At 46.4% G+C, this 16,455-nt stretch overlaps 1 protein-coding gene across 1 annotated transcript in view; it reads right to left on the reverse strand.

Moving 5' to 3' along the window:
• The window catches only part of LOC137385012 (dromaiocalcin-1-like), a 46,259-nt gene extending 40,177 nt beyond the window's left edge, over positions 1 to 6,082 (reverse strand). The window contains exons 1-2 of the mRNA XM_068059749.1: positions 6,036 to 6,082; positions 5,876 to 5,958 (exon numbers count right to left, since the gene is read on the reverse strand). Coding sequence (XP_067915850.1) covers positions 5,876 to 5,930 — 55 coding nt within the window. The 5' untranslated portion in view covers positions 5,931 to 5,958; positions 6,036 to 6,082. The remainder of the gene's footprint in view (positions 1 to 5,875; positions 5,959 to 6,035) is intronic.
• Positions 6,083 to 16,455: the final 10,373 nt, after the last annotated feature.

Consider the following 16,455-nt stretch of genomic DNA (forward strand, 5'->3'; position numbering starts at 1 on the left):
CTCTCCATTCAGACACGAAACCCTGATAAACCTCAGGAATCCTATTAAATTGTCCTGCATTTGCAGTGTTACGTTCCTCGGTCTCACTCTTATGCAGTTAAAGCTACAGTATGTTCTGCTTTGCTTTCCGTCAGTTTCTCGCCTTCACTGAACAGGTGTGCCCTGATTAACCCTACAGGTTTTCCCTTTAGTTTCCAGCAGTCGGTCTTAAATGCCCTGTTTTATTACAATGGAAGCACACAGGTCTTCGGGTCTCACTCCTACTCACAGCACCTTCCTTTTTGGCTGGAGGAGGACCCCCTGTATCTCTTGTTTTTCCTTCCCTCCCAGGAGCGCTTGGGATTCTAACACCTTCCCACACTTTGTCCTTTTCGGATTTGTGGCGGTGATTAGGAAAGTTTTTTCCCCTGGGAAACTCATTGGCCAGAGCTGCGGCTTGGCAGGCTCTGTGAACTTTCTGTTCCTCTACATGTGTCTTTATGGACAGTGGGAGAGAGTCTTTAAATACCTCTCGCAAAATTACTTCTGTGAGATTTTCATAGCTGAGCTGTACTTTACGAGCCTCAGACACTGGTCAAATGCCAGCTGCAGATTTCACTCAAACTCCAGGTAGGTTTGATCAGCTTGTTTCTTGAGGATTCTAAACTTTTGGTGATAGGCTTCCGGTACTAACTCATATGCCCCGAGGATAGTATTTTTTGTCAGTTCATAATTTGATGAACTCTCATCTGCCAATATGGAATAAACTCATGGGCTTTTCTGGTCAATTTACTCTATAACAGCAGAGTCCAGGCCCCAGCTGGCCACTTTAACTGCTTTGCCAGGTTTTCAAAAGACACAAAAAATGTTTACACGTCTCCCTCATTGAATTTTGGGATCGGTTGTGCAAGTTTTAACAATTCTGTACCCAGCCCTGAATTACGCTCCTCCATATTGGCCATGTTTTCACTTGGGTTACTCTGTCGCCCCCTAGTTATCTCAAGCTGCTTCAGCTCTCTCTCTTTGCATTCCTTCCAGCAGTTTCTTCTTCTTTCTCTCTCCTCCCTCTCTTTGTCTTCACGTTCCTTCTGAAAGGCTTTTTCTTTCTCTCTCTCCTCTCTCTGTCTTTCTTTTTCTCTTTCTTCAAATTCAAGTTTCCTCTGTTCCAATTGTATCTTTGCTAGCAATACCCTGTCAGAGTCTACTTCTAACACTGTTTCTGCTTCTTCAGATCAAAGGGATAATGGTTGGCCACTTGCCTTAGGAGTTCAGACTTTCTTGCCTTTCTAGGTACAGTGATCCCACATTGCTCAGCCAATTTCCTCAACTCTTCCAATAGAAAGTGCTTTGAACTTATCCCAAGTTACTTCACCCTGGCTTGGGGAGCTACTAGCTTCAGTTGCAGACATGTTAGTATTCTAGCACACACAACCACAAGAAAACCGGAAACAAAAACAAGAAATGCTGGAATCACTCAGCAGGTCTGGCAGCATCTGTGGAAAGAGAAGCAGAGTTAACGTTTCGGGTCAGTGACCCTTCTTCGGAACTGACAAATATTAGAAAAGTCACAGATTATAAACAAGTGAGGTGGGGGTGGGGCAAGAGATAACAAAGGAGAAGGTGCAGATTGGACCAGGCCACATAGCTGACCAAAAGGTCACGGAGAAAAGGCAAACAATATGTTAATGGGGTGTTGAAAGACAAAGCATTAGTACAGATTAGGTGTGAATACACTGAATATTGAACAGCAGCAAGTGCAAACCCGAAGAAAAACAACCTGAAAAAAACAGTGGGTAAGCAAACTGAACAAACTAAGATGAAATGAAATAAATGCAAAAAAAGATTGTAAAAAATGTAAAAAGGAATGTAAAAAAAAGGAAGAAAAAATAACTAAAAATGAAAGTAAAATGGGGGGCTGTCATGCTCTGAAATTATTGAACTCAATGTTCAGTCCGGCAGGCTGTAGTGTGCCTAATCGGTAGATGAGATGCTGTTCCTCGAGCTTGCGTTGATGTTCACTGGAACACTGCAGCAATCCCAGGACAGAGATGTGAGCATGAGAGCAGGGGGGAGTGTTGAAATGGCAAGCAACCGGAAGCTCAGGGTCCTGCTTGCGGACTGAGCGGAGATGTTCCGCAAAGCGGTCACCCAGTCTGCGCTTGGTCTCCCCAATGTAGAGGAGACCACACTGTGAGCAGCGAATACAGTATACTACATTGAAAGAAGTACAAGTAAATCGCTGCTTCACCTGAAAGGAGTGTTTGGGGCCTGGGATAGTGAGGAGAGAGGAGGTAAATGGGCAGGTATTACACCTCCTGCGATTGCAGGGCAAGGTGCCCTGGAACAGGGACGAGGTGGTGGGGGTAATGGAGGAGTGGACCAGGGTGTCGCGGAGGGAACGATCCCTTCGGAATGCTGACAGGGGAAGGGAGGGGAAGATACGACTGGTAGTGGCATCACGGTGGAGGTGGCAAAAATGGCGGAGGATGATCCTTTGGATATGGAGGCTGGTGGGATGAAAAGTGAGGACAAGGGGTACCCTGTCACGGTTCTGGGAGGGAGGGGAAGGAGTGAGGGTAGAGGTGCGGGGAATGGGTCGGGCACGGTTGAGGGCCCTGTCAACCACAGTGGGGGGAAATCCTCGGTTGAGGAAAAAGGAGGTCATATCAGAAGCACCGTCATGGAAGGTAGCATCATCAGAGCAGATGCGTCGGAGACGGAGAAACTGGGAGAATGGAATGGAGTCCTTACAGGAGGTAGGGTGTGAAGAAGTGTAGTCGAGGTAGCTGTGGGAGTCAGTGGGCTTATAATGGATATTGGTAGACAACCTATCCCCAGAGATGGAGACAGAGAAGTCGAGGAAGGGAAGGGAAGAGTCAGAGATGGACCATGTAAAGGTGAGAGAAGGGTGGAAATTGGAAGCAAAGTTGATAAAGTTTTCTAGTTCGGGGCGGGAGCAGGAAACGGCACCGATACAGTCATCAGTTTGCTTACCCACTGTTTTTTTCAGGTTGTTTTTCTTCGGGTTTGCACTTGCTGCTGTTCAATATTCAGTGTATTCACACCTAATCTGTACTAATGCTTTGTCTTTCAACACCCCATTAACATATTGTTTGCCTTTTCTCCGTGACCTTTTTGTCAGCTATGTGGCCTGGTCCAATCTGCACCTTCTCCTTTGTTATCTCTTGCCCCACCCCCACCTCACTTGTTTATAATCTGTGACTTTTCTAATATTTGTCAGTTCCGAAGAAGGGTCACTGACCCGAAACGTTAACTCTGCTTCTCTTTCCACAGATGCTGCCAGACCTGCTGAGTGATTCCAGCATTTCTTGTTTTTGTTTCAGATTTCCAGCATCCGCAGTATTTTGCTTTTACACAAAAAAACCTGTACTGAAATCTTTCTCTTTTTTGGATTGGGAACAATTTGGCTTCCCACTTTCAATTCCTTGTTTTCTGTGGGTCAATCCTGGACGCTAGCCCCCAAATTTCTGGTACGATCAGGTGAGAAGATCTAGGGGTTCCCTCTCAGCCTCTTTCTGGGTTAACCGTAACAGGGTTTATTTTTTAAAAACACACCGTGTTTAAACTCCCCCTTAGTGAATCCATGTTCATCGATTTCCAATTGTAAGGCAAATAAATCATTTCAGACAGGTTTTCTTAGATTTTAAACAAGAAAGGTCGAAGTTTATTAATCTTAAACTCCAATCCGATTACCGACTACGAATATATAACCTGACCACGCAAGCGTGCATACGTGATAAACACACAGGCAGACAGAGACAGAAAAGTAAAAAAGAATAAAGGAGAAATGTTTGAGGCAATAGAGGGGTTTCTATTTTATTGTCATAAAAACAAGAAATGCTGGCAATGCTCATCAGGTCTGGCAGCACCAGGGGAGAGAGAAGGAGAATTAATGTTTCAGGTCAGTGACCCTTCATCGGAACTGGTCTCTCTCCACAGATGCCGCCAGACCTGCTGAGTATTGCCAGCATTTCTTGTTTTTATTTCAGATTTCCAGCCTCTGCGGTATTTTGCTTTTATTCTATTTTATTGTCCTGTGAGTTTGCTGTGAAGTCTTTGGTTGCTGGTCAGAACTGCAATTCATTGGGGCGCAGTGCACACTTCAACTTGTTTCGAGGTCGGAGTCTTCTCTCTCTTGAGGTTTACTTGTCTTCCCTGGGTCCAGTGGCTTGGGAGAAAGCAAGAGAGAGAGAGAGAGAGAGAGGCTTCCTTGCTCCGGGTTCCAGTTCAAACAGCCTTCGGTCTTTCTCTGTGGCACAATTCAAAAGACCCCAGGTTGCCCAGCAGGTTAGTCATGTGACTAGCTGGTTTGACCATTTCTGTTTGTGGATGCTGCCATCTTAGCAGTCATCCTGGAATGTGAGCGTCCTCACCTTCAATGTCTGGTAATCACAGCCGATTTTGGGTTCAGTGGACCAGGGAATAGTCCTTTGTTTCTCCAAGCACTGTCTGTTAGTATGCAAACGTTTTTCCATCCAAGTGTCAGGTGATTTTTTTTAACAAGTCCTTTCTTCACTCCAGTAACAGTTTAAAATCAATGTTCCTATGACAAAATTAATATGCCTCATTATTGGCAGGTGGGGGTCTGCATGATAAAAGGGACAACTGATGTCATTCCATATCTTCTCCTTTTCCTTCAAGAATTAACAAATATTTGGCTAAAATATGTTTTTGTCATTTATTGCAAAAAGAGCCCTGCAGAGCAAACCTCTTCATTTTTTTCTTTAACAGGTGTGTGTGTGCGTGTTTGTGCCTTTGCATGCCTATGCACGCATCTGTGTGTGTCTAATATTAAAATGGAACTTTTATATTTCAATCTGTGTGTTAAAACTTTGCATCTTTACTGGATAAGACTTGTTTGAAATGAATTCATAATTTTGTTTATTAAAGAAACCAGGTTTGTGGATTGTATTCTGAAATAAAATAGAGTATAAAATCGGCCGTATCAGTAACTCTGTAAACATTTACATAAATACTGTGAAGATGTGGAACTAGAGAAAGAAAGTACACTCAGTCCACCTCGGGCGGTACAATCACGAGGGATACAAATTAATAATAAACAACATTCGCAAACTGGCACAGCTTCCCGACACATTCCAGCTGTAACTCGACAGGATCAGGACAAAGGATCTGGGCCACTGGGGGCAGGGAATCCAGGCCAGAGAAACAGCCTGGACCCTGAAGGTTGGGTAGTGGTGGCCGATGGGGACACAAGAATGACTGCGAAGGGGAAAGAAGTGGGTAAAAATCTGGATGGCTGTAGGTGCCCATTTTTTGGGCAGTGTGGGATCTGAGATGGCCTATTTGTAGCCACCATTGCCCACTGACTCCATGCTAATGAGGGGCCTCCCGCTGACCACTCCCTTACTCCAGGGCAGGATCTATGCTGGAGGGCACAGTTGGGCACAATCCCAGCGTCACTGTCCACACTGCGGGTCATGGAATTTCAGAGAATATTTCTCCACAACAAATGGTGAAATTGTGGAATTCTCTGTCACAAACTGATGTTGAAGCAGAGCCCATCAATTCTTTAAAAAGGGAATTATACAGTTCCTTAAAAATAGATTATTGGAGGGCACAGGGATTGAGTAGGGGAGTGGAATTAGTTTGGGTGAGATACTAAATGTCATGGGGAGTGAGTAGAAGATTTTGCTGAGATTGACAGGAATTTGAAAGGCTGTGGGGAGTGAGCAGAGAGTGAGATTGTACTCGGTATAATATTGAAGATTTATGAAGATTGATAATTGCCCAATTTAGGACATTTCTTCAGTTGCTGCCCCTTTCTGTTCCCTATAATTTACACAGCAGGTAATCCACTAACTCCTCACCTCACAGCGCTAACCTGTCCTCACACATCATGTTTGATTGACCCTACCTGTCACATCACTGATGAGCAATTCACTCAGCACCAAAACCATCACCAGCATCATGTCTGCAGAGAAGATCCTTTCCTCAAATCTGAAACACAACAAAAGATTCAACATTAGTGTCAAAGTTTCAAATTAAAGGTGGGGATTTCCTGCTCCCATTCCTACCTCTCTCTCTCCCAGTTGTCTGATGTGCTGAGGTTTTGAGTGTTACTGTAAATATATAAATATCACAGATTGTGGAGACCTTTGGAACCATTGGAATCAGATCCAATTGGCTGGAAAGTAAATGATATTAGTATTACTGTTGACCAATCAGTGACTGGCAGCTCAGAACAGGATGGAGTGGAAACCACAGGAATGTTCTGTGAGCTACACATGAGATTGTACAACGTGGCACTGTAACTGCTCAGTGAGAAATGGAAAGTGCAGTCACGGTTCCTGGCCCAGTAATTTACCTGTAAGAGAATACGTTTTTGTTATTATCAATGAGAACATTTATGAAACCTAAGTAGAAAATAATGGAAATATTCAGCACGTCAGTCTGCATCTGTGGAGAGAAAATCAGTTAATGGGGGCAGGGGGGGAGCAGGGGTGGAATTTTATGCTCACCCTGCGATGGAGTTGGAGGCGGAGTGAGCATAAAATCGGGTGGAATTGTTGTGGGGGGAGGGGGTTCCACCCACCTTCCTGCCTCTGCCAAAATTAAGTCTGGGGAGGGAAGGCCTGTGAAGGGCCTTCCCACCTCGCTGCCAATTGAGGCCATTAACCATCAATTAATACCCAATTAAGGGCCACATCCTGCTGCAATTAGCTGTGTGGCGGGTCGTCCTATTGCCGTTTGGGAAGCACAGCATGAAACACTGTGCAGGTTGTTTCAGGTTCTCAGGGGGGTGGGTGGGGGCGAGAGGGCGGGTGGGAGAAATCTATCATTCAAAGGCACTTAGAGCCTGAACGAGAGACTCAACATCGGGAAGGGGTCGGGACACCCTGAAAGCCATCCACCTGCCCTTGCTGTCAACCCATCTACACCCACCTCCCCCATGACCCCCACCCTGCGAAACCCCTCCCCACCAACCTACCTGTGGCCTGGTTCCAGCGACACTCCTGGGCCTCAGGTAGGTGCTCCTCCAGCAGCAGCCATCGCCTCTGTGGTGGCACCACTCAGTGGAAGATCTGCCAGCCTCTGATTGGCTGGCAGCTCTCCAAGAGCTGGACTTCCAGCACCGGGGTCCTTGATCCTGTGGAAGGCCCACCGCTGACCACCTAAGTGCCGAATTGTCACTAGATTCAGCGCCCTCCCACTACAGAAGAGGCGATGCTGGGCTCTTCATGTTACTTTTTCTGGACATCGACGCCCACTTCACCAACAGAAAATCCCGAACAATTTTTCAGGTCGATGACATCTCATCAGAACCCAAGATCCCATTTACGATGTGGTGACCACTATATGGAGGCGAAGACACCGAATAGAAAAGAATACAAAAACAGGAGAATATTTATACCATTCCTCCATTCCCTTTTGTAATAGATCTGAACCCCATCAATTCCCTGTGTTTCTCACTGGGGTGGAAGGTCTTCTTCATGCACTGACTGTAGTGAGATTGAACCTGTTTGGAAAAGAACAGGGTCAATTCAGAATCATTGACAGCTTTCAAAAAGGAGTTGTTCAGGTGTTTGTTCAGAATTGAGATTGAGAGATGGGGAATAATGGAACTGCTTGATGTCTTTTCAGGGACAAAACAGAGCGTTCCCTGAACCAACAGTGTTGTAACCCTGCAAGCCTCTTTATCAAACTCCAAAAGTGCTCTCTTGCTTCAGTTATACAGAGTCTTGGTCAGACCCCTTTCGGAATTCTGAGTTCACTTTTGGCCACCACAACTCAGGAGGGATATCGTGGTCTTGAGTGGGTGAAGTCAATTTCACTGGAATGACACTGGGGCTTAGAGGGTTAAATTATGAGCCAGGTTGCATTAACATGGGATATCTATTTCTCAGAGTAGTGGAGACTGAGGGGTTCAGATTGAGGTACAGATCAGCTGTGATCTAATTAAATGCTGGAGCAGATTTGAGGGGCTGAATGACGTACTCTAGTTCCTAATGAACTATGTTCCTATGACTGACCAGAGTATGTGAAGGTTACACTGGCAATTGTATTTTACATGACTGACTCATTTTAGTCTGTGGGAGATGAGCCAATGTACTGAGCACCAATGTAGTTGTTAACAAGTCAGCAAATGTTTTCACCCTGAAATGGGACAAACAGCGTTTGAAACAGGAGGGTTTATGTTCCCGATTTCACGACCCACACTGGCTCCTTGCCCCCAGCAGGAGATTGTAAAATCAAGGCTGAGGAGTTGTGGGAGTTACCAGGGGAGGACTTTGAAGCTGAGGGTACAAATGGGTTTAAGAAACCACTTGTTGTGTCGATGGAATGAGAAGTGATTGGGGGATGTGTGGAAGGATCTGATCTGTGTACTGGGTGCAGTGAAAATGTAAACCCATTCATTGGAACAGGAGAGAATGTGCAGGCAGAAAAGGCCATTCGGCCCATCAATCCCACTCCATTCAAGGTCCGGCTCTCATTATTCCATCATGGACTCCCTCCCACAGCACCTGTCTGTTTAGGGAACACTCTGTTCTGTCCCCAGAAAAACATTGAGCAATTCAATAATTGCCCCATCCCTCAATCCCCTTCTGAACAGATATTGATCCAGCACTTTTTTGAAAGCTGCCAATGATTCTGAATTGATCCTGTTCTTTTCCAAACGGGTTCAATCTCAGTGCAGTCAGTGCATGAAGGAGACCTTCCACCCCAGTGAGAAACACGGGGAATTGATGGGGTTCAGATCTATTACAAAATGGATTGGATTGAACGGTATAAAAATTCTCATGTAATTGTGAGTATTTTCCCTTTATTTTGGGAGTCTTTATTCTGATGTAATAGTCACATTGTAAATGCTCTGGTTGATGACATTCTTTAAATTCTAACATCATGAATGCATTCTTTTACAGGTAAATAACTGGGTCAGGAACCGTGACTGCAGTTTCCATTTCTCACTGAGCAGTTACAGTGCCACGTTGTACAATCTCATGTGTAGCTCACAGAACATTCCCATGGTTTCCACTCAATCCTGTTCTGAGCTGCCAGTCACTGATTGATAGCAATAATATTGACATCATTTATTTTTCTGCCAATTGAATCTGATTTCAATGGTTCCAAACATCTCCACAGTCTGTGATATTTATATATTCACACTCGAAAACTCATCAGATCTTTCATTTCTTTTGGGCCTCCTTATCTCGAGAGACAATGGATACGCGCCTGGAGGTGGTCAGTGGTTTGTGAAGCAGCGCCTGGAGTGGCTATAAAGGCCAATTCTGGAGTGACAGGCTCTTCCACAGGTGCTGCAGAGAAATTTGTTTGTCGGGGCTGTTGCACAGTTGGCTCTCCCCTTGCGCCTCTGTCTTTTTTCCTGCCAACTACTAAGTCTCTTCGACTCGCCACAATTTAGCCCTGTCTTTATGGCTGCCCGCCAGCTCTGGCGAATGCTGGCAACTGACTCACACGACTTGTGATCAATGTCACACGATTTCATGTCACGTTTGCAGACGTCTTTATAGCGGAGACATGGACGGCCGGTGGGTCTGATACCAGTGGCGAGCTCGCTGTACAATGTGTCTTTGGGGATCCTGCCATCTTCCATGCGGCTCACATGGCCAAGCCATCTCAAGCGCCGCTGACTCAGTAGTGTGTATAAGCTGGGGATGTTGGCCGCTTCAAGGACTTCTGTGTTGGAGATATAGTCCTGCCACCTGATGCCAAGTATTCTCCGAAGGCAGCGAAGATGGAATGAATTGAGACGTCGCTCTTGGCTGGCATACGTTGTCCAGGCCTCGCTGCCGTAGAGCAAGGTACTGAGGACACAGGCCTGATACACTCGGACTTTTGTGTTCCGTGTCAGTGCGCCATTTTCCCACACTCTCTTGGCCAGTCTGAACATAGCAGTGGAAGCCTTACCCATGCGCTTGTTGATTTCTGCATCTAGAGACAGGTTACTGGTGATAGTTGAGCCTAGGTAGGTGAACTCTTGAACCACTTCCAGAGCGTGGTCGCCAATATTGATGGATGGAGCATTTCTGACATCCTGCCCCATGATGTTCGTTTTCTTGAGGCTGATGGTTAGGCCAAATTCATTGCAGGCAGACGCAAACCTGTCGATGAGACTCTGCAGGCATTCTTCAGTGTGAGATGTTAAAGCAGCATCGTCAGCAAAGAGGAGTTCTCTGATGAGGACTTTCCGTACTTTGGACTTCGCTCTTAGACGGGCAAGGTTGAACAACCTGCCCCCTGATCTTGTGTGGAGGAAAATTCCTTCTTCAGAGGATTTGAACGCATGTGAAAGCAGCAGGGAGAAGAAAATCCCAAAAAGTGTGGGTGCGAGAACACAGCCCTGTTTCACACCACTCAGGATAGGAAAGGGCTCTGATGAGGAGCCACCATGTTGAATTGTGCCTTTCATATTGTCATGGAATGAGGTGATGATACTTAGTAGCTTTGGTGGACATCCGATCTTTTCTAGTAGTCTGAAGAGACCACGTCTGCTGACGAGGTCAAAGGCTTTGGTGAGATCAATGAAAGCAATGTAGAGGGGCATCTGTTGTTCACGGCATTTCTCCTGTATCTGACGAAGGGAGAACAGCATGTCAATAGTCGATCTCTCTGCACGAAAGCCACACTGTGCCTCAGGGTAGACGCGCTCGGCCAGCTTCTGGAGCCTGTTCAGAGCGACTCGAGCAAAGACCTTCCCCACTATGCTGAGCAGGGAGATTCCACGGTAGTTGTTGCAGTCACCGCGGTCACCTTTGTTTTTATAGAGGGTGATGATGTTGGCATCGCGCATGTCCTGGGGTACTGCTCCCTCGTCCCAGCACAGGCATAGCAGTTCATGTAGTGCTGAGAGTATAGCAGGCTTGGCACTCTTGATTATTTCAGGGGTAATGCTGTCCTTCCCAGGGGCTTTTCCGCTGGCTAGGGAATCAATGGCATCACTGAGTTCCGATTTGGTTGAAAACTCATCAGATCAGACAAAGGAAATCCCCACCTTTAATTGAAAACTTTGACACTCATTTTGAATCATTTCCATGATTGCAGCATTCAGCCGAGAACGACCCACACTGCTGGCTGGCTGAACACTCAGCAGGAGGTCTAGCAGCATGTGTGACAGCATGCGTTCCAGCGAGCCTCCAGCTCCTAAAGGCAGCCTTCCCCATTTAGAAGGAAGCTGTTGCTGATTGCCTGAAGTGGAATTGGCTGCAAGTGGAAGCAAAATAATGGAGCACCAGGGAAAAGAGAGTCTCGCAGGTTCACAGGTGCAGCGCTGGAGGCTGAAGTGATGGAGGTTGACAGGAGGAGAGAGACCATGTTTCCAGTGGCTTTGGGGGACGAGGTTGGAAGGATGGATGGAGGAAGCCATCAGAGAACATCCTCCGAATGAAATGGGAACAGGTGGTCGGGGTGTTCCACCCATGGAGACTGGCCCAGAGGACCTGATAACAGTACGGCAAGAGGTTCATTGACCTAACTTGGGTGGTCAAGATGAGTGAACGCATCCTCAAGGATATCTCATACCCACTGCAACACAAACTCAATGCAGCACACACCCTTCACTCACCCATCAGCTCACCCTCACACTCAGGACTCTGGTCCAACAGTCAGATGCTTCACTTCAAGCTCATACCTTCCAATGATGCCAACCTCACACCCACCTCTTACTTCCCCAACGTAACTCTTGCTATTCAGCTGTGGCAGGAACATCATCCAAATACAGTAAAACACAGTCGCTAACATTCTTCCCTCTCTCCTGCAGGACAAGGTGGGAAACAATCAAAGGGAGCAGAGATGAACTGGTGGGGGCAGGCACACCTGCATCATCTGAATCCTATGGAGGAGATAATAGATGAGGAACCGTTTGGTAGAGTAGGAAGAGTCCCGAAGTGCTGGAGTATTCAGGGTGTGTGCCACTCTCAATGCAGTGTTCAGCATGGGAGACTGCTGGGAGTGACGACACCTTGGGAAGGAGTGTAGACCTGACCATGGCACCAATCAGCAAAGGACTGCACAGGAGGGAGCAGCAAAGAGTAGAAATGCCATCATTATAGGAGATTCCATAGTTAGAGGGACAGACAGGCATTTCTGTAACCATCATCATGGGCCCCACATGGTATTTTACCTCCCTGGGCCAGGGCAAAGGACATCAAGGGGAGGCTGCAGAATATTTTGCAGATGGAAGCAAGTGATCCAGAAGTTGTGGTACACGTCAGTGAGAGAGCAGGTATTGCAATCCTACGGTCAGATTTTCAGGTGCTTAGGAGGAGTTAAAAAGTATCAACTCCACGGTAGCAATCTCTGGGTTACTCCCAGTGCTGCACACTGGTGGGATTAGACTAGGAAGATAGGAAGGGTCAATGCTTGGCTTGAGGCATGGTGCAGGAGGGAGGACTTCAGATTCTTGGGGTATTGGAACAAGTTCTGGGGCAGGTGGCAACTATTCAAAAAGGATGGTTATACCTCAACAGGACTGGCACCAATGCCCTTGCAGGGAGGTTCACGAGTTTTGTTGAGGAGGATTTAAACTAAATTAGCACAGGGGTGAGCACCAGCATAGAGAAGTGGTAGAAAAGAGGAATAAGCTCCATAAAGGTGTGAGTGTGTTGGATAGTACTATAGATGGAAGTAGTAACATATCAAAAAAAAAATTCAAAAATCTGGAATTATAAAAGCTAGCTTCAGTAATGGTGACCATCAAACCATTGCCGATTGTCATAACAACCCATCTGTTTCACTAATGTCCTTTAGGGAAACAAATGTGCCATGCTTACCTGGTCTGCTCTACATGTGACTCCAGACCCACAGCAATGTGGTTTACTCTCAAATACCCTCTGACATGGCCTATCAAGCTACTGTCCAAAATCGTTAGAGAAAAGTCTGAAAGGAGTCTGAAAGGGGCGGCACAGTGGCGCAGTGGTTAGCACCGCAGCCTCACAACTCCAGCGACCCGGGTTCAATTCTGGGTCCTGCCTGTGTGGAGTTTGCAAGTTCTCCCTGTGTCTGCGTGGGTTTCCTCCGGGTGCTCCAGTTTCCTCCCACATGCCAAAGACTTGCAGGTTGATAGGTAAATTGTCCTTTATAAATTGCCCATAGTATAGGTAGGTGGTAGGGAAATATAGGGACAGGTGGGGATGTGGTAGGAATATGGAATTAGTGTAGGATTAGTATAAATGGGTGGTTGATGGTCGGCACAGACTCAGTGGGCCGAAGAGCCTGTTTCAGTGCTGTTTCTATAAATAAGTAAATTCAGAATGAAACTGGATGGAAGGCCCAGCATCAACCTTGGTACTGGAAATGACAACAGCACATCCAGCGCTGTCGACCCTGCAAAGTCCTCCTTACTAACATCTGGGGGTTTGTGCTAAAATTTGGAGAGTTGTCCCACAACCTAATCAAACAACAATCTGACATAGTCATACTCATCGAATCATACTTAACACTGTCCAAGATGCTACAATCACCATTCCACTGGCAGGACAGACCCACCAGAGGTGGCGGCACAGTGGTATACAGTTGGGAGGGAGTGGCCCTGGGTGTCCTCAACATTGACTCTGGACTCCATGAAATCTCATGGCATCAGGTCAAACATGGGCACGGAAACCTCCTGCCATTTACCACCTACTGCCTCCCCCCTCGCCCGATGAATCAGTGCTTCTCCATGTTGAACACCAATTGGAAGAAGCACTGAGGGTGGCAAGGGTACAGAATATACCTGGGTGGGGGACATCAATGTCCATCACCAGGAGTGTCTTTGTAGCACCACTACGGATCCTGTTGGCCAAATCCAAAAGGACATAGCTGCTCGACTGGGTCTTGGATAGATGGTGAGGATGTCACCATGAGGGAAAAACCTACTTGACCTCGTCCTCACTAATCTACCTGTTGCAGATGGATCTGTTGATGACAGTGTTGATAGTAGTGACCACTGCACAGTCCTTGTGGAGAAGAAGTCCCATCCTCACATTGAGAATACCCTCCATTGTGTTGTGTGGCACAACCACCATGCTAAATGGGACACATTTTGAACAGATCTAGCAACTCAAAGCTGAGCATCCATGAGGCGCTGTGGGCCATCAGCAGCAGCAGAACTGTACTCAATCACAATCTGTAACCTCATGGCCCGGCATATCCTCCACTCTACCGTTATCAGTAAGCCAGGGGATCAACCCTGGTTCAATGAAGAATGCAGGGGGGCATGCCAGGAGCAGCACCTGGCATACCTAAAAATGAGGTGTCAACCTGGTAAAGCTACAACACAGGACTAGATTCATGCCAAATAGTGGGAACAGCATGCAATAGACTGGGCTATGTTATCCCACAGCCAACGGAGCAGATCTAAGATCTGCAGTCCTGCCACATCCAGTCATAAATGGTGTTGGACAATTAAACAATCAAAAGGAGGAGGAGGTTCCACAAATATCTCCATCCTCAACAATGGGGAAGCCTAGAACATCAGTGCCAAAGACCAGACTAAAGCATTTGCAGCTATCTTCAGCCAGAAGTGCCGAGTTGATGATCAAAATCGGCCTCCTCCTGAGGTACCCAGCATCACAGATATCAGGCTTCAGCCAATTCAATTGATGCCACGTGATATAAAGAAACGGCTGAAGGATACTGTAAAGACTGTGAGCCCTGACAACATTCCAGAAATAGTACTGAAGACTTGTGCTCCAGAACTGGCCGTACCCCTAGCCAAGCTGTTCCAGTACAGCTACAACACTGGGATCTACCCTGCAATGTGGAAAATTGACCAGGGATGTCCTGTACACAAAATTCAGGACAAACCCAATCTGGCAAATTACCCCTCATCTGTCTACTCTCGATCATCAGTAAAGTGATGGAAGGTGACGTTGACAGTGTTATCAAGCACTTACTCAGCAATAAACTGCTCAGTGACGCTCAGTTTGGGTGCCGCCAGGGCCTCATCACAGCCTTGGTTTAAAAATGGACAAAAGAGCTGAACTCAAGAGATGAGGTGAGAGTGACAGCCTTTGACATCAAGGCAGCATTTAACTGAGTGTGGCATCAAGCCGAATTGGAGTCAATGAGAGTCGGGGTGAACTCTCCACTGGTTGGAGTCATACCTATCACAAATGAAGATGGTTGTGGTTGTTGGAGGACAATCATCTCAGTTCCAGGACATCACTGCAGGAATTCCTCAGGGTAGTGTCCTAGGCCCAACCATCTAGAGCTGCTTGATAAATGACCTTTCTTCCATCATAAGGTCAGAGGTGCAAATGTTCGCTGATGATTGCACAATATTCAGCACCATTCGTGACTCCTCAGATACTGAAGCAGTCTGTGCCCATATGCAGCAAGATCTGGATAACACTCAGTCTAGGGCTGATAAGTGGCATGTAACCAAGGTTCCCGAGACAGCATCTTCCAAACCCGCGACCTCTACCATCTAGAAGGATAAGGGCAGTAGATGAATGGGCACACCGCCACCTGCAATTTCCTCTCCAAGCCACAAACCATCCTGATTTGGAACTATATTGCCATTCCTTCACTGTCGATGGGACAACATCCTGGAACTCTCTACCTAACAGCACTGTGAGTGCAACTACACCACATGGCTGCAGCGCTTCAAGAAGACAGCTCATCACCACCTTCTCAAGGGCAGTTATGGGTGGGCAATAAATTTTGGCCTAGCCAGCAATGCCCACATCCAATGAAAGAATTGAAAAATTAGACATGAGCAGCTTAAGAAGGGCTACAAGGAATAGGAAGACCGGTTTACAATGCATGTATGTAAAAGCCCAAAGTGTGCTGAATAAGGTTGGTGAGCTACGAGCACAAATAGCCATGTGGGAATATGATGTAGTGGCAATCATGGAAATGTGGCTAAAAAATGGTGAGGACTGGGAGCTTAATATTCAAGGATACAAAGTGTTAAGAGAAGATAGGGAAGGGAAAATGGGAGGTGGGATGGCAGTATTGATCAGTGAAGACATAATAGTGCTGGAAAGAGAGGGTATCCTTGAGAGGTCAAGGAAAGAATTCATTTGGTTCGAGTTGAGAAGCAAGTAAGGTACGATCATGCTATTGTGGGTATGCGACAGAACTCCAACTAAATGAGAGAGGGATAGAGGAGGAAACCTGCAAGGAAATCACAGAGATGTGTAAGAACTATAGAGTGGTGATATTGCGGGACTTTAATGATCACAATATTGATTGGGATAATGTTACAGTAAAGGGAAAGGAGGGGGAAGAATTTCTGAGATGTGCTCAGGAGAACTTTCTTGACCAGTATGTTCATGGTCCATGTTGGAAGGAGGCATTGCCAGATCTGGTGCCGGGAGGTGGGCCAAATGGAACAAGTGTCTGTGGGGAAACATGTGGGTAAGAGTGATCAGTGTATGATAAAGTTTAGATTAGCAATGGAGAAGAGGAAGGAATAATCAAAAGTAGAATTTCTAAATTGTAAGAGATCTAACATCAATGGGATAAGAGATGATCTACACAGGGTAAAATGGA

The sequence above is a fragment of the Heterodontus francisci genome, chromosome 27 (assembly GCF_036365525.1).
Source record: "Heterodontus francisci isolate sHetFra1 chromosome 27, sHetFra1.hap1, whole genome shotgun sequence".
Classification (NCBI taxonomy): domain Eukaryota; kingdom Metazoa; phylum Chordata; class Chondrichthyes; order Heterodontiformes; family Heterodontidae; genus Heterodontus; species Heterodontus francisci.